We start from the raw sequence: 18,219 nt of genomic DNA, 5'->3' as shown, positions 1-18,219 counted from the left end.
TATATATATATATATATATATATATATATTTTATATCACTTGACAGCGAATAACTTTACATCAGAAATGTTTGAAGACTCTATTTGTCCATTGTTTAGTTCCAAAGAAACACGACAATGTATAAAAGGCTCCATTACCTTGTACCTCACGTTATGGCTCCGTAGCAGACGTTTTTGTAAATATAAGCTAACGATTGTGTCATAACCAAGTGACTTACTGTCGCATAGTAGAAGAATTACCGTATAGTACAGGAGAAGCTCGCAGGCAGTTTCGACTTACATGAGCTGTTTAGATTTAATTACTAATGTTAACTAGCATGTTAGTTAGCAATAATTAGCCTGTGCCCATGTTATCTCCTTACATATACCTACACTCTCCGTCTCTGTAAGATTGGGAATGATTGAGATTTCTCTCGGCACAGCTACCAGAAGACTTCACACTTTCAGACAGGTTGCTCACGTCACATTTACGTTGTCTCTCTCAGTTGGAGGCTGCGCAGTAAAGCTGGCCATCACCGGAAAAGTGCTTCTAATATCCTTCACTGGTCTCCGTCCAGAGCAACGGGGTCTATTGGTCCATTATATACTGTCTATGCTCCTGTACAGCATTGTTTCTCAAATCGGGGTACGTGTCCCCCTAGGGGTACTTTGGAGGACTGCAGGTATGGTGCTAAAACAGTCTCATAAGTATTTGCAACTTGTAAAAAACACAATCCACAAATCAATACAGAGTGATTTGTATTCATAAATGTGTGTTGTGTCTTTGCCTCTACTTTGTGACTTGCGAAACACAATCCACAAATCAATACAGAGTGATTTGTATCCGCAAATGCGTATCTGTGTCCGTGTGTCTAATTTGTAACTCGTATTTCATCATTTGTAAATCAACTTAGTATTTTTCAATGTAAATATATGTGTAAATCTCCTTCTATTTGTGTGGGTACTTTTGAGACTGTTTTTCCGCACCGTTGTTGCCACTCAACAATTTGTGTGTCCAGTGACGATCCCAGCACTCTCCAGCCTGGTCTTTGTATGGAATGGGCAGTCTGGAATGTTATTAAGCGCTCCTTAAACCTGTAGGCGAGCTAGTGAATATATTTGGTATCATTTGAAACTAGACGATCTAAGGAATACATTGATACCAACCATGTTACGCTTGTCCATAACAGGGATATATAAAATAAGTTCCAAAGTTAAGCCATTTTCAAAGGAGTCTCTCTCACCTCAAGATATCAGAATAAAAATAGATTTATCATGTTTTACACTGTAGCTGTTGCCATAACTACATATTTCAGATGATGTTGCAAGTTAAATACAAATTTAACATTTGCTTGACATATTGTAACCATGTTTATTAGTAGGCTACAGTAATTGCCACACACCGGGTTAAATACACACTTCTCCTGTAAGACAAAATGTATGTGCAGTTGTACACCCTGATAAAAAAATTATAGTTTAATCACTGAATGTGCCATGTTTTACAGATCTGACTGATCAGATGCTGTCCTGAACACCTGTTTGACGAGGTTTACCTGGACCCACATCTGTTTGACAGATGACAATATCAATAAAACAAAAGTATTTTGAAAAGGGTATTAAATCTAATCTGCAGCTTGAAAAACATTTCACAGCATAGATATGACAATAACAGACGGATAAAAACTTCAAGTGAAAATCTCTAAGTTACTTTGTGAAACAAGAGTCCCTTTCACACAGCCTGATGATGTCTATGGACACAGTACAGTCATCACATAGCTGTTGATACTTTAGTTACTGAGCAGTTGAGAAGTGACACCTGTCGAGCAATAACTTCCCCCTGATGGTTTCTCAGACTGGGGGGAGTCTGGTGGGTCCACGTACACCCCCCTCAGTGGTCGGTCAGATCTGTAAAACACAGCACATTCAGTTTTAGATTAAACTGGGCTATCAGGTTTTATCACGGTGTACAACTGCACATACATTTAGTCTTGAATAAAGGAACAGCATGTATTTAACCCGGTGCGTGACAATTACTGTACTAATAAACATCGAGCAAATGTTAAATTTAAATTCTTTATAGTTTAACTTGCAACACCATCGGAAAAAACAGTCTCAAAAGTACCCACACAAATATAAGGAGATTTACACATATATTTACATTGAAAAATACTAAGTTGATTTATAAATGATGAAATACGAGTTACAAATTAGACACACGGACATAGATACACATTTGCGGATACAAATCACTCTGCATTCATTTGTGGATTGTGTTTTATATTATTTTATGTGTGTGTGTTTGTGTGTGTGTATGTTTGTGTTTGTGTGTGTGGTTGTGCGGTTGTGTGTGCTTGTGTGTGTGTGTGTATCTCTTTCTGTGTGTGTATGTGTGTGTTGTGTGTGTGTGTGTGTGTGTGTGTGTGTGTGTGTTTGTACGTGTGCCTGTACCAATTGATTGAGATTACCTAATCTGACATATTAGTTGGTTAGTCCATCATGACATTAACTGACAAATTACACCGCCTTTCTTCCTCTCCTCTTCCTCTACTCCTCTCCTCACCTCCTTTTTTCCTCTCCTCTTCCTCTCTTCTTTCTCTACTCCTCACTTCCTTTCTTCCTCTCCTTCTTTCCTCTTCTCCTCTCCTTTTCTTCTCCTCTTCCTATCTTACCCTCCTCCTGTGTGTGTGTGAGTTTGTGTAACTCCTCTCCTCATCCTTTCTTCCTCTCCTACTCGTCTCCTCCTTTTCTCTTTTCTTCCTCTCCTATACTAATGGTCAATTATTCTTTATGATTATGGTTAATGCTTCATCCTAATTGAAGCCAGCAATCCCATTTAGCATCATCTTAAAATTAACTACAAATATTAAATCATTATATTCCACATCTTTCAAACCGCCTACCAAGAGCCTGGGTCAGTCCGAGGTTTCTCCCTAAAAGGGAGTTTTCCCTCACCACTGTCACACTAAAGGCTTGCTGTTGGTGAATTACTGGAATTGTTGGGTCTTTGTAAATGATAGAGTGTGGTCTAGACCTACTCTATCTGTAAAGTGTCTTGAGATAACTCTTGTTATGAATTGATACAAAAAAAATGGAATTGAAATTGAAATGAAAGTAACACTATCTTAACAAGAAATAAAAACCAAAAGGACAGTACGAAATATAAAAAGAATACTGTTAAATATACAGAATACAATAGAATTTACAAATTTACAAAAAATATACAATAACAATTGAAGAGAGGGAAGGGGAAGGAATATAACTTAAAGGGATTGTATTGAATAAAGCGGGTTTATTTCAAGGGGGGATCATATGTTTTTTATGGTTTCTTTGTCTTATGATCTCCGACCACAGTTCACTCAAATTTTAAATTTTTCTGCTCACTCATCCTTCATCCTTCTGCATGTCTGTCCATCTGCTAGCTTTGCAGTTTGTCTATTTTTAACAGCTGGGGAAGTGAGAGCTTTCATTGCAGTGAGGGAGCTGCTGAAGGGTGACACATTAGGCTGAGTACATACATCCGCATTTATTACCGTAGTCGTGGAAAACCTAGGCTTAGTAACGCAATCGATGCAATATTTCATCCGAATTGCAATACTTGTTCGTGTCCAATCCGCTGCAGGATTCCCCGGAGCCCCGCCCCTTCGCACTTTCTATTTATAATACTGCAACGGCGGCTTTTGACAGCTACTGTAGCCTAGGACCAGATGCTGCATAAACAGCACCACCCTCTAAATACAACTTCACGTTAATTGGTGGAACTTCACGCTAACCCGACAGACGTCAGTATTCAGAGATAACCTTTATTTTGAGTTTTATTTCTTTTACTCCTGTCACGTCAACGTGCTGTTGTTGTTGTTTTTTTCTCATCATTGATACAAGTCTGATATAAAAAACAATGACAGAAGGGAACAATATGCCAGAAGGTGATACGGCGGGTAAAGATGAGGTGCCCGTCGGCGTGCCCGCGGAGGAGAAGCGGTTTGAGGAGGAGAAGAAGGAGAACTGGGAGAGCAGCGTTCCCATTCCGGAGCAACCCGCGGCTCCTGGAGCGGAGGAGGTCGAGTTTGTACACCCAGAGGGCGGCTGGGGGTGGCTGGTCATGCTTGCTGCCATGTGGTGTAACGGCTCGGTGTTTGGGATCCAGAACGCCTTTGGGATCCTCTTCCTCTCCCTCCTCCGGGAGTTCGGCTCCGAGGACGATGAAGACCTCCGCTTCAAGACAGGTGAGGGAGGGAGTGATGGCCGGCAGGCGGGCGGGGGGGACACACTGGGGGTCTGTTTTTTTCCTTAAATGGCCCTAAAGTCAGCATGTAACGGTTAATGTAGTTATTTTAAATTTACTTAAAAGTTATGAGGAAGGTCTTTAAACGTATTCAGAGAAAGCTAGGATAGCTAACTTATCTTAAAGTGAATTAAACGTTAACGTTGTGTGTTGCTCATGGAAACACCAACCGTTTGTGGCAGTTGAATTGAACCAGTGAACGTCTTTATAGCCTAGCTACTAGCCATACTTTAATTTACGTTATGTTAGCTAACGTCTGCTAGCAAGTAATACCATTTGTCGTTTCCTGGCGGCGGACGGGGGAAAATGCCACTCAAACTAACTGTGGTTACATACAGCTGTAGGGATATAGCCTAAGCGGTTTAACGTTAAATTCCCTGGTACTGACGTTGTTGGGGTTGTAACGTTGGTGGTTTCTGTCCTGGGTGAAAGTTGTTAGCAGTTTGTAGTTGCAGTTTTCTGCGACTGTCTGGAAACACAAGAGACATGTGGCGCTTAAATGACGAATGAACTAACGTTTGCTCCAGATGCTGCTATTAAAAAAAAGAAGTCCCCTTCTCATTGAGCATATCAGTGAATAAACCGACAGAGCTCTCTGTCATTTTTTTTTTTTTTTTTACAGAAAATGTGTAATAAGAGGTAATGTTTCAGTAACTACCATGATAATGCCATTGTGTTATTTCCTTTGACTTGTTTTGAGAGCAAAATGTGTTGGGATTTGATGGATCTTGAAATTCCTGTGGGTGCGAACTTGAATTTGAAGACAAAGTAACTGCTGCTGCTGCTGAAACCCCCTCAACTTCACACATACATCATAATTACTTTATAGATACTTTGTGCTATGAAGCAGTAACAATGTAAAGTTATGGCCCCTTTTTGTGAAGAACTTTGGTCACAGTCACAGTCAACATCTAACAAAAGATTTCATACTAACAAATGCAATATATAATATGGATATAGTCTCTGCACACACCACCCATGATGAGTGATGTCTTTGAGGCTGTGATGAGGCTGAGACAACTGGATGATGAGAATGTGAGGAGGTGGGGACGACAGTTGGACTCACTGGAGGCTTGCTTATGCAACTCCCACCAAGAGTTTCACTCTTTAGTATGACAGAACTCTTGAACGAGAGGATATTTATACTTTCTCATGCCTTGATAGAACTGCTTGAATCCTGTGAACCTAGAATGATCATAGTGATCATGAACAGTTAAACATGAGAGAAACAAAAAGTTAAGTAAAAAAGTTTAGTGAGTTTTTTTTTTTTTTTTTTTAAACCTTTTAATATAATAATAACTTATCGGGTATCCAACAGAATGGTTCCAAAACAAAAATAACGGCAAATGTTCTTGCTTATTTCAACTTGAATTATTCATCTTACCGGACGCTTTGCTGTCTCATCCTTAGGGTTGGGTACCGAAACCCGGTTGCACTATGGAACCGGTTCCTACGCAACTAAAATATCACCCTTTCTCTGTAGTCTACCGTTAGCTAGCTACCGTAAATGTAGGCTACTTTTAAAAATGCCATATTTTCCCTCTGGGCTCACCAAAAATGGACGTAAAAGCATATTAACCATTCGCTGCACGTGATCGCTAGTAAACAATGGAGCTCTGCATCTTGAACATCGCACATATTAAACCAAGTCATTTATCTCTTGAGTTATTTATTTATTTATTTTATTACATTTATATAGCGCTTTATCATAGACACTCGAAGCGAGTTATCTTGAGTTAATCATTAATGGGCATTTCACCAGGTTGTGTTCTGGGGCTGAGCATGACTTTTGAAATGATAGCCCACTGTCCTAGGAATTACATTCATATGGGACATTTTTAAACCCAATTTTTACACCCAATGACAATGTTCAGTTTCAATGCAAGAAGTAGTGTGCCCTATGTGTAGCAAGGCGGAACATAAGGGGTGTCGAGGTCAGGGTGCTAGACGGGCGTGTGTAGCCAGTGCAACGTTCATGTAGGAGAGTGTTTATGCCCTGCAGACCTGCAATTAACGTTCACCTTTGTATTAACCATTACTACGACTTTGTTCTAACCCTATCTCTAGCCAAGGGATTTAGTTGCTTAAAGCTTTAGTGCGTAACTTTTTGATATTAATGAACGTCACACGTTACATTCAAGCCATTGCTAAATGAGTTGCTACAAAGCTAATTAAGACTATCAGCTCCACACAACTTTCTCTGGATTTCTCAGTATGACTATGTTCAGAAGATTGTGGCGTCTGGCGACTTTTGCGCGCAGAAAATCGAGTGAAGATAATTACCCATCCATCCATCCATCCATCTTCGTCCGCTTATCCGGTGTCGGGTCGCGGGGGGAGCAGCTCCAGCAGGGGACCCCAAACTTCCCTTTCCCGAGCAACATTAACCAGCTCCGACTGGGGATCCGGCGTTCCCAGGCCAGGTTGGAGATATAATCCCTCCACCTAGTCCTGGGTCTTCCCGAGGCCTCCTCCCAGCTGGGACGTGCCTGGAACACCTCCCTAGGGAGGCGCCCAGGGGCATCCTTACCAGATGCCCGAACCACCTCAACTGGCTCCTTCGACGCAAAGGAGCAGCGGCTCTACTCCGAGCTCCTCACGGATGACTGAGCTTCTCACCCTATCTCTAAGGGAGACGCCAGCCACCCTCCTGAGGAAACCCATTTCGCCGCTTGTACCCTGGATCTCGTTCTTTCGGTCATGACCCAGCCTTCATGACCATAGGTGAGGGTAGGAATGAAAACTGACCGGTAGATCGAGAGCTTTGCCTTCTGGCTCAGCTCTCTTTTCGTCACAACGGTGCAATAGATTGAATGTAATACCGCACCCGCTGCGCCGATTCTCCGACCAATCTCCCGCTCCATTGTCCCCTCACTCGCGAACAAAACCCCAAGGTACTTGAACTCCTTCACTTGGGGTAAGGACTCATTCCCTACCTGGAGAAGGCATTCCATTGGTTTCCTGCTGAGAACCATGGCCTCCGATTTAGAGGTGCTGATCCTCATCCCAACCGCTTCACACTCGCCTGCGAACCGATCCAGTGAGTGATGAAGGTCACAGGCCGATGATGCCATCAGGACCACATCATCTGCAAAGAGCAGTACACAGCTTGGATGGTTCCCCGCTTCCCCCTCCTGAGGTGGCGAACAGTTTTCCAGAAGCACTTTGGTGCCGACCGAAAGTCCTTCTCCATGTCTTCTCCAAACTTCTCCCACACCCGCTGCTTTGCCTCTTTCACGGCAGAGGATGCAGCCCTAGGGGCCCTTCGGTACCCTGCAACCGCCTCCGGAGTCCTCTGGGATAACATATTACGGAAAGACTCCTTCTTCAGTCGGACGGCTTCCCTGACCACCGGTGTCCACCACGGTATTCGTGGGTTACCGCTCTTTGAGGCACCTAAGACCCTAAGACCACAGCTCCTCGCCGCAGCTTCAGCAATGGAAACTTTGAACATTGTCCACTCGGGTTCAATGCCCCCAGCCTCCACAGGGATGCACGAAAAGCTCCGCCGGAAAAGTCTGTCGGACAGGGGCCTCCTCCAGACGTTCCCAATTTACCCGCACTACACGTTTGGGCTTACCAGGTCTGTCCAGAGTCTTCCCCCACCCCCTGACTCAACTCACCACCAGATGGTGATCGGTTGACAGCTCTGCCCCCCTCTTCACCCGAGTGTCCAAAACATACGGCCTCAGATCAGATGAAACGATTATAAAATCGATTATTGACCTTCGGCCTAGGGTGCTCTGGTACCAGGTACACTTATGAGCATCCCTATGTTCGAACATGGTGTTTGTTATAGACAATCCATGACTAGCACAGAAGTCCAACAACAAACAACCACTCTGGTTTAGATCAGGGAGGCCGTTCCTCCCAATCACGCCTCTCCAGGTGTCTCCATCATTGCCCACGTGTGCGTTGAAGTCCCCCAGCAGAACAATGGAGTCCCCCACTGGCGCCCCATGCAGGACTCCACTCAAGATCTCCAAGAAGGCTGAATACTCCGAACTCCTGTTTGGTGCATATGCACAAACAACAGTCAGAGTTTTCCCCCCCACAACCCGCAGGCGTAGGGAGGCGACCCTCTCGTCCACCGGGGTAAACTCCTACGTAGCGGCACTCAGCCGGGGGCTTGTGAGTATCCCCACACCCGCCCGGCGCCTCACACCCTGGGCAACTCCGGAGAAGAAAAGAGTCCAACCCCTATCCAGTTATACGGTTCCAGAACCGAGACTGTGCGTAGAGGTAAGCCCCACCAGATCTAACCGGTAGCACTCCACCTCCCACACCAGTTCCGGCTCCTTCCCCCACAGAGAGGTGACGTTCCACGTCCCCAGAGCCAGCGTCTGCCGCCCGGGTCTGGTCCGTCGAGGCCCCTGACCTTCACTGCCACCCATGTAATTACCTATCCATCATGTTTTTTTAATCCTCCGTGTCCTCCTTGGCTACTAGCAACTGCGTGGAGAGGGGGTGGGGGGTGGGTGGTGCACGATCACGGAAGGCTTGTATCATGTGGACGTGCCGCCAGTTTTGTTCACATTACTCAGAATTCTTCATGGGGGCGACAGAAACTACGCACTATAGCTTTAACCATAACCATACCTTAAAAGGTGAGTCATTTTTTTTTAACAAAAACTGCAAATGTATGAATGTAAACGTAACTTTTGTTTGTTTACAAGAAAACTCCGTCGAGAGAGCTGGCCTTTTAATCAAAGTAAGTGGTTCTAGCCCCAGTGCTGTCATTATTATTAGGGCTGCACAATATATCGTTTTAAAAAAACCAAATCTTTATCACAATACAATAGCAACTGGTGCAATTTACATATCGTGAAATGCTGCAATATATCGCGGTAGACTCTCAGGGTTTTTTTGTGTTAGTTGAAAGAAAATATCAGTAGAAAATGCACTTTAAAAAGAAACTGGTATATATATTTTTTTAATGTACCTTTGTTTTAAATTCAACAAGCAATTTGGTGTATTTAAGCAGAATACTGAAAGCAGCAGAAATGCAGAACTGAGCACACTATAATATCGTTATCGCGATATTCAACAATGTTATCGCATATTTTCCTCATATCGCGCGGCCCTAATTATTATTTTACATATAAAGTGATGTTATTCTCTTGATTCCCCACACGTTTAGTTAGCTTCACCTCCCATCCTGCCACAGTGTGGGAATGTGGTTTCTCACCTCTCACAGGCAATGTGCGAAGCCACCTTGTTAGCTTTGTAATAAGGAGTCTACAGCTACGTGAATACCATGCTGTATGTTTTCCTTTTCTTTGTGCTCTTACACTGTAATCCGATGTGAGAGTTGCATCATCTCCAGCTGTCATACAGCTGTCACCCCGCCTCCACACCTCTCATGGCCCTTTCGTCAGTGCTTTGTTTAGTCAGAAATTCATCAAGGCTAAATGCCAAGGCTTTCCAGTCAATGGGGTTGTAGCAGTGCGGTTTCCCCGACAGTTGTACTTGCTGCGTCATCTGGTATGTTTCAATTACTGTATACCTTTGGAATGCCGGTAGAAGATAAAAAGCCTTCTCTTGTGTAGAACCTCAGTAACCTTGGTGTTTCTTTTGAGACACCAGGATTTGTCTGTGTGTAGTGTAAGCGCTGAAATAGATAGAGATAGGTAGATAGATACTGTATTGATCCCCAAGGGGAAATTCAAGGTCCCAAGACATCACACACAACATACACATACATCATCAACAGGATGATAAAATAACAAATCAACATGAATAGCATGGACAATAAAAGAAAAGATACTAAATGAAAAATCCACATGAATGTACTAACTAAGGGATGTTTAAGCATGCGAGGCTTGCAGTGACAGGGCAGGGACTGACCCTGTGATTCAGTCTGCATGGTAAGGTGCTCTATGAGAGGGTGTGTCATGGTGGTAGTGCAAATAAGTCCAATAGTGCAAGGATAAAGTCTAGAGACCAGCATTAAATATATATAATATATAATACCCAAAAATGACCCAGAACTACACCAAGATCCCTAGTTTAGATCTGCAGCTTCAACACTGAAGATGTAAAAACATTTCAAGGGTTAGCTTCAAACTGAGTCTGTCTTGCTTCTCTGATGACAATAACATTCATAGCATTTCCTGCCAAGACCAGTTTTTCCTGCACTAGTCCGCCTCCTGACGTAAGCACACATTCATTCCTGTGCTTTCCCCGAACCTTGTTTGTTCCCCGAGACAACATGAAGTGCTGCTTGAACCGAGATGTCCACGTGCTACAGCAGGTCTTCCTGTCGTGAGAGGAGGGGTGATGGGCGTTAATCAGCTTCTCGAGTGTTTTGAAGTTGAACACCGGTGCAGAGGAAGTGCAGAGGATAGCAGGAGGCGGTGGGAGGGACATGTCGTCTTGACAGGCAGGATGAGAGGCCAGAAAGACTTGATAAACATCATGAATCATTCAATGGGATCCCTTTCCTTATGGTATTTTTGTCTCGGTGCGATCAGGAGATAAAGGAGGAGATGTTATGTGACAGAGCTGAATAAGACGATAGTGATCTCTAGGGGTGTCGGGGAAAAAAAATCGGGTTTTTTTGCGATGATTTTTTCTAGAATCGTGATTTTTTTTTCTTCTTCTATTTTAAACCAATGATTGAACTGAATAGTTTCTGTTTATACGGTTTGTACAGTTTTTAGTCTCATCTTATCCTAATATTCTCTTTCCTGTTTACTGGTCAAGTTCCTGCTGTTATGTATGACATTTCGACTGTCTTGAAACTATTTGACCTTTCTCTAGCTTAGTGTTGAGAGGATGCATTTCACTTTGATCACTGAGTGAGACCTTTTGTTTAGAGCCCAGGTTGGCTCCGACAGAGTTTCACACCTTAACTAATGAAAGCAGATGGCTTTGGGTCTGTGCAAATCTACACAGACTTGTGAGTGAAACGTCTTCACAGCTTTTGTTTAGCCTTTTGTTTCCTGTAAAAAAAAAAAAAAAAAAAAAACTCACCAAAAAATCATTCTGGTCAGAGAGAATTCTACAGCTTCTTGGGAACTTTGGTGTCCACTGCGCACTGAATAAAACTTATCTGAACCAGCCGCAGAAATGGAACTTAAAGAACCTATTCTTCCACAATTTACAGTTGATTGACAGGTTAAACTTAGTCAACAACAATCAGGGTTTCCCACAGAAAAGTTGTTTAGCCCGGTGTCTTTTTTCGACGGGGGCCCGGCTGGGGCCAGTCCCACACTGATGGTAGCATTTAGTGCCCAATAATGTCTGTAATAGAATAATGAACGGAATTGCGAAATTGAGAATTTGAAAAAGCTATAAGACCGACTACATAGGACTACATTAAGTTGGTGCTAAAAGCTAACTGGAGATTTGAAAATATGACTACGCCTTTCTTACTGTACCTGTAGTTTAAAAAAAATCTTTAAAATAATTCCCCGTGGTCTGGTGGAAGGCAACTTAGGGCTGGTGGGCCACTAGGCTTGCAATACACTGAGGGGAACCCTGACCATTTTGAAAATTGAGTAATTGTTATTCTGTTATGTGTAAATGAAAAGTGCCAAACATTAGATTCCTAAAATAAATGTAAAGATTAGCTACTTTTTCTGTTTTTTTAATATTGTAGAGTAATTGTCTTAAGGTCATGGATGGTTGGTCTGACCAAAAAAAAGGTATTTTTAAGCCATCACCTTGAGCTTTGTCATCTTGCAATGCATATCATTTTTTTTGGCATTTATAGGCTAAATTAACTGCAAAATTAACACAGATTCATTGATCATGAAAGTATTGCTTAGCTACAGCCCTAAATATGTTACGTTATTCTATCACATGTCAATAGCAAAGTAACTTGAAACATAATTTTAATCCCACACTACACTTTTCAGACAGGCCGAACACTCACACACACTGTTTCGAAAGAGGAACTTCCCACTGTATCCTGTCTTAGACATGACCTCGCCTATCTGCATTCTGCACACTCAGTTTATCTTAAGAAACCATCCACATTTACACCGCAGCCCTCGGCCAGTCCCCTCCATCTATTACTGCACACATGTCTCTGTAGGGTCAGTATGCAGGCACTGCGGTTAATGAAGACCAACTGAAGGTTAATGGATACAGCTTTTAGTTTAGCAGACATTTTAACATGTTTCTCATCACACAGTACAGTGATCCTCAACTGGTGTGGGCCGCGGACCTGTTTGGGGTGGGTCGCGGACAGCTTGTCAATAAATAAATAAATAATATTTAATGCACATCTGATTTTGGACTTTTGGTCTTTTATTTTGAAAATAATATTTTGACGGACATGCGTCAGAACCGTGTAGCAGTGTTGATGTTTGGAGGCAAGATGGCGAAGCGCAAATATGACCCTCAGCTTCTTACTAAAGTGCTCTGAATGCAGAGACATGCATAGAAGTTAAATATCTAATTTTGTGGCCTTATTTATTTTGGGCAGTTTTCTTATTGAATTTATTTTAGTTACTTTTGTCCATGCAGTTGTCATGTTCCTCTGTGTTTGTTATTAATGCTCTCTGAAATGCACTTTGCACAAAAAAAACGTGTTTCGAAGGCTATTTTTGAAAAATAAATTTGCTTGGTTTGAACTCTATAAAAGTGGGTCGCAACTTAATGACCATGGGAAAATGTGGGTCAAAGGGTAAGACCAGTTGAGAACCTGACATAGTACATATTTAGGGCTTGACTTCAATATAAAGTAGGGGGGGAATCACCAGAGGCCCCACGAGGCAATATTACCACAATACTTTTGTCACGATACAATATTATCACAATACTTATGTCACAATACGATATTATCACAATACTTATGTCACGATTCAATATTATCACAATACTTATGTCACGATACAATATTATTGCGATTTTTAAACATATCGTGATACTCTGTGATATATTGCAATTTACCATTTATCCAACTTCAAATTATGTCTCAAAAACTTTGATAACGTCTGTTTTATCTAAAACTATAAATTTCTCCGGCTGACCACCAGAAACAAAACCTCAACTGCACCATCTAGGCAATTGATTTTATCATTCTAGTACCAAAAAGTTAAATTGTCACATGCAATTCATACATATATATCGATACTTGGCGTTGGTGTATCGATACAGTATTGCCACGGAAAATATTGCTGTACTATGCTATATCGAGTCGTGACATCAGACATGTATGGGACTGCCTGTCTGGCCTTCAGATATGATACTACTATGGCCTTAACTAGTGACAGATTAGCAAGCCAAGTGGCTGTGATGTTCATATGCCTGAAATGTTAGCAGAAAGGACATAGTAGGCTATAGCAGTGTTTTCCCTCGGTTTGTGGAAGACATAGGTGACGTTTTTCAATAAAAACAAATAAAAAATGCAATTGTATTCATACATTTTGTGTCTCTTTGTGGGATTTTACGTCTCTTTGTAGTCGTGTTATGTCATTTTTGTTTTCTTTGGGGGTGTTTTGGGTCTCTGTGGTCATTAGGCATCTCTGTCGGTTTATGTACCTTTGTGCTAGTTTTGCGTCTTTTTTCCACATTATTTTGGCCCTTTATTATTCCCATATCTGTGTCTGAAACGTTTGAGCAGATAATAAATAAATGACACCCAAAAAGCTTCAAGGCAAAACTTAAAGCTAAAGAAGTACAACTACAATCATTAGATCTGAGAAAAGTCTTGTAGTTACATTTATTCAGCTTAGGTGCTGCCCAAAACGGCTCGGGCGCTGCAACTCAACCTTATAATGGCAGGGAAAACAGACATGCAACAATGTGTACTTCAGTGGGATGTAATATCCTAATAGATAATGATAAAATTGTGTTATGTTGTCATGTTATGATGATTGAGTTTCTTTTGGGGACAATTCCATCAGGTTTATCAGGTCTGCTTTATTTGCAGTTTGAATGGATGTGATTTATTTTTATATGTTGTTCTTCATGGAGACTGTATGCTCACTGTAGAAACCAACGCTCCTTTATGTGTGTCTGTGGGACTTTAACAGCTGCACACGTAAAACCCGTCTAAGCTCCCCGCGTTGTGAGACCCAACAAAGGACATACCAAGGCACATGTTGCAACACGCTTCTTCCTCAGGCTCAAACTCACGTGCTGTTGAATCAGCATATGCTAAGAAACTACCTCCGCACAGGGTTCAAAATTAGCACCATTCACCAGCCAAATGTTGGTCAAATGTGCAAGTGGTAGATTTTTACTTCACTCACCAGCCAACAATGCTAATCTATTGAGGCTGGTGAAATTTGAACAATCTCTAGCCATTTGGCTGGTGGATAAAAAAGTTAATTTTGGAACCTGCTCACATGAAAACTCTTGTTATAAACCAGGGATTTCCCTACCATTATAAGACTTAGGTGCAGCACCCGAGCCCTTTTGGGCACCACCTAAACCGAATGAATATAAAATCAATGTGGGCATCAAAACTAATTTAATGATTTTTCTCAAATCTAATGATTGTAGTTGGTCCCTCAGAGGACTTCTTTAGCAATTTTTGTCTTTAAAGATGCAGTAGGTAAGCCTTATAAAACTACCTTTCTGTCATATTAGCTGAAACTGACCCTATGTTCCAGTAGAACTACATGAAGCAGGTCATTTAAAAAAACAACCGGCTCCTCTGGCTCCACCTACAGCCTGTAGTGAGATTTGAGAAGTTGTCGATGTTCAAATTCTTTGGCTAAGTCCTGGATCTTCACAGTCTTACCTACGGCAACTTTAAGCTTTTTTAGTTTTTCTCGTAATACTAATAGACGGAATGCGATTCTGACGGTATGATAACCTTCAGCAAAAATATCACAGTTTCACGGTATTGCGGCATAGCAATTACAGCTTTAAAATGCATTGTTTTTTTAAATGTCTGGGTAAAAAATAACATTGAACACAATGTATTTCTTTTTTTAAGATTATTTTTGGGCTTTTCTGCCTTTCATTTTTGAATGGACAGTTAGGTGAGAAAGGGGAAGACATGCAGGAAATCGTCACAGGTTGGATTTGAACCCTGGACATCTGCCTCGAGGCATAAACCTCAGTATATGTGCGCCTGCTCTGCCACTGAACCAACCCGGCCACATGAATTTCATTTTTAAACACACTGCAGAGAGTGGGATTTCTAAAGTGCACTTTTTGTCTTTACTCATAAAAAACAGCTCGTACCTTAGGAACGGTATGATGGAAAATTTTAGTGGTTTTGAAACCGTGACTTTTTCAAACCGCGGTATACCTTGAAACTGGTAACCGACCCATGCCTAAATACTAGGCTAAGGGTCCAAAATGATGTGAAATCACACTCTTTTTAACCCTTGTGATGTCTTCCTGTCAAACATGAAAGAAAAATGTATAGCTTTTTTTAATGTTTGTATCCCTTTTTTAGACATTTTGTCACTTTTGCCGGCATTTATGGCGCTTTTTCCAACGTTTTGACACTTTGTTCTGGTGTTTTTGAAGTTTTTTGCGTTGTTTTTGCCTGCTTTTTTCCAACATTTTTGAGGTTTTCCCCAAAGTTTTATGCGCTTATTTCGACGTCCCATATTTCTGATATAAAAAACTTTCAAATTTGACTTGAGGACAACATGAGGGTTAAATTGAAAAATGTAATATTTTCTTAGAAACATTGCTACACTCAGGCGTGTTGTATCTATGCTGAGTTAGAAATGATTATACATGCCTTTGTTTCCTCTCGTTTGGATTACAGTCATTCTCTTTTTACTTGCCTCACTTGTCAGGTTGCTGACGAGTTCATGGAGTTCATGTCATATAACCCCTATCCTGGCCTCTTTGCACTGGCTGCCTGTTAAATTCAGGATCCAGTTCAAGATTCTTGTAATTACTTACAGAGCCATCAATGGTCAGGCACCGGCTTACATAAGTGATCGGTTTAATCGGTACAGCTTGAATTGCGATACGAATGTGAATCAATTTTTTTGCACACACCTAATACAGACCACATCTCAATAACCTTTTTTGAACTCTTTGCATGGCCCAAACCACAGTTTGATGCGATGGATTCTTTTTACCCATCTAGGCAGATGCTCTGTCAGCATCAGACTCTTGAATGTTGTGCCGTACCACTGTATAGATTACCGCAAGGTGATGCATGTATGTAAAGAAAAAGAACCAAGTGTGGTCAAAATATCTGCAATAAAATAATTACATTGGAGCTTCATGTGAACTCCCTCCAAACAGCTGCTTAGACGGACTAGGAGTTGTTTGTGCAGTTACAAAAACAAGATCCATTTATGTTCAAGATCATCTTGAAGCTCTGGGACTGGAGGTTGAACCCAGATGGGTGTTGTTGGGCGAGCTCTTTTTTAGAAACCCTAATATGAAAGGCACCACTAAATAAAGAATGTTTCATTTTTAAAGTGGTTGTCTAATGATATTTTCTTTCAACTAACACAAGTAATCTCTGAGTGTCTTTTGCAATATTAAGCGATACAAAAAACGATATGTTGTGCAGCCCTAGAACCTGGATTACTTTCCGATCTGACAGTATTATATAGCTGAGGCATTTTATCGAGGGAAGCCGTATAATTAGATAACCCTGACAGTTTCATAGTCTCAGTTTGTACCAGCAGTTTGATGCCTTTTACTCAACCAACGTGGCACCACCTGCACTATGTCTCATTTCAGGTAACACAGGTTATTTGATAGATGCCGTGCAGACTGCTACATTTGTTGTTTTAATCATTTATCTTAATTTGTGCCTGTGGTTAGTATGGTTTAATCCTAGTTTCCAGTTCTGATAAGGCAGTAAATCGCTTCACAGCCCCACAGAGCGCCCTGTTATTCATTAACTAGCTCTTAGCTGGTTGAGGCTGCAGAAGGGTTCTTTATGATTAACCATGAGAAGATTTTAACAATAAGAACATTGCTGACCTGTGCTGTTTTTGTCTCAGTGGGATCTCTACAGTGTTAGCTGCACTTTTCCCTGAAGTGGCAGAACTTCTCTATGTGTGGTCACATTGCTCAAACCAAAGACAACATCTAAACCTGTCCTGTCACATTATTAACACTAAATGATTGTCACAATAAAAGCTTGCTTACAGTTTGAAAAGACAAAATGTCAATGGCATTTCATTTCTATGGTCTTGTGGCATGAAGACATTTGAAATGACCAGGTAGGACATATTTGGTTTTAGACGAGTTTATCATGACAGGCTGACTCACGTCCTAAGCTCTCACATGGAAGCTGTTGTCTTTTTCCAGTGCCAAAAAGAGACTCAATCAACCAATCACAGTGCGTAATGCTGGGGCGGGCAGGTCCAGCCCATAGACTGGCCTGAACTGTCAGGTCAGTGGCCTTCACATCTGTGTTCCAGGCTCTGGTTCCCTCACTGTGGGAATGCCAGATGGGGTTATTCCTGGGCCTCGTGCCATAAAAGCCACTTGCCTGTCGTCCAATGTTAGAGCAGCCAAAGTAGGGCTGCACCTAACGATTTTATTTTCATTGTCCATTAATCTGTCTATTATTTTCTCGATTAATCCATTGTTACGTCGACAATGGTTGGATCAATGTTGATCAGTATTTTCCAAGATGACCTCCTCAAATGTCTTGTTTTGTCCACAACTCAAAGATATTCAGTTTCCTGTCAGAGAGGAGTGAAGAAACTAAAAATTTTGATGCTTTTGACGCTTTTTTAAAATGTTTTTGTCACTTTTCTCAATCTGTTTTTTAATTCATGGTCAATAAACCTAATTTAAATGACATTAAACCTAATTTTCTAGTTTAAAAAAAGCAAATATGAATTATTTTGACTAATAGTTAAGATCAGAGGTTGTTGAGTGGATCACAGACTGGTTTATGTCTAAATTTAGTCAAGATGCGGTTTACCATTTAAACACTTTTTCAAATGCTTTAAAATTTAATAAAAAACACTTAAAATTCAATGGAATTAATCATTTATTTTGCCGGCAAAGAATGTTGTACGGGTTTCATAGAACATACATCTTATCTTGGAGCACTTT

General features: G+C 41.3%; 1 protein-coding gene across 2 annotated transcripts in view; it reads left to right on the top strand.

The window, feature by feature from the left end:
* The first annotated feature begins 587 nt into the window (after positions 1 to 587).
* slc16a10 (solute carrier family 16 member 10) overlaps positions 588 to 18,219 on the top strand; it is a 51,224-nt gene continuing 33,592 nt past the window's right edge. The window contains exons 1-2 of one of the 2 annotated variants that reach the window (XM_028605199.1): positions 588 to 661; positions 3,881 to 4,201. In XM_028605199.1, the coding sequence (XP_028461000.1) occupies positions 592 to 661; positions 3,881 to 4,201 (391 nt within the window). In that variant the 5' untranslated portion in view covers positions 588 to 591. Of the gene's footprint in view, positions 662 to 3,679; positions 4,202 to 18,219 lie in introns of those variants that run through there. The other variant, XM_028605200.1, reaches the window with a different exon arrangement.

The sequence above is a fragment of the Perca flavescens genome, chromosome 18 (genome assembly GCF_004354835.1).
Source record: "Perca flavescens isolate YP-PL-M2 chromosome 18, PFLA_1.0, whole genome shotgun sequence".
Classification (NCBI taxonomy): Eukaryota; Metazoa; Chordata; class Actinopteri; order Perciformes; family Percidae; genus Perca; species Perca flavescens.
Note: the sequence above shows the minus strand (reverse complement) of the source record. Positions and strands in the feature narration are given on the sequence as shown.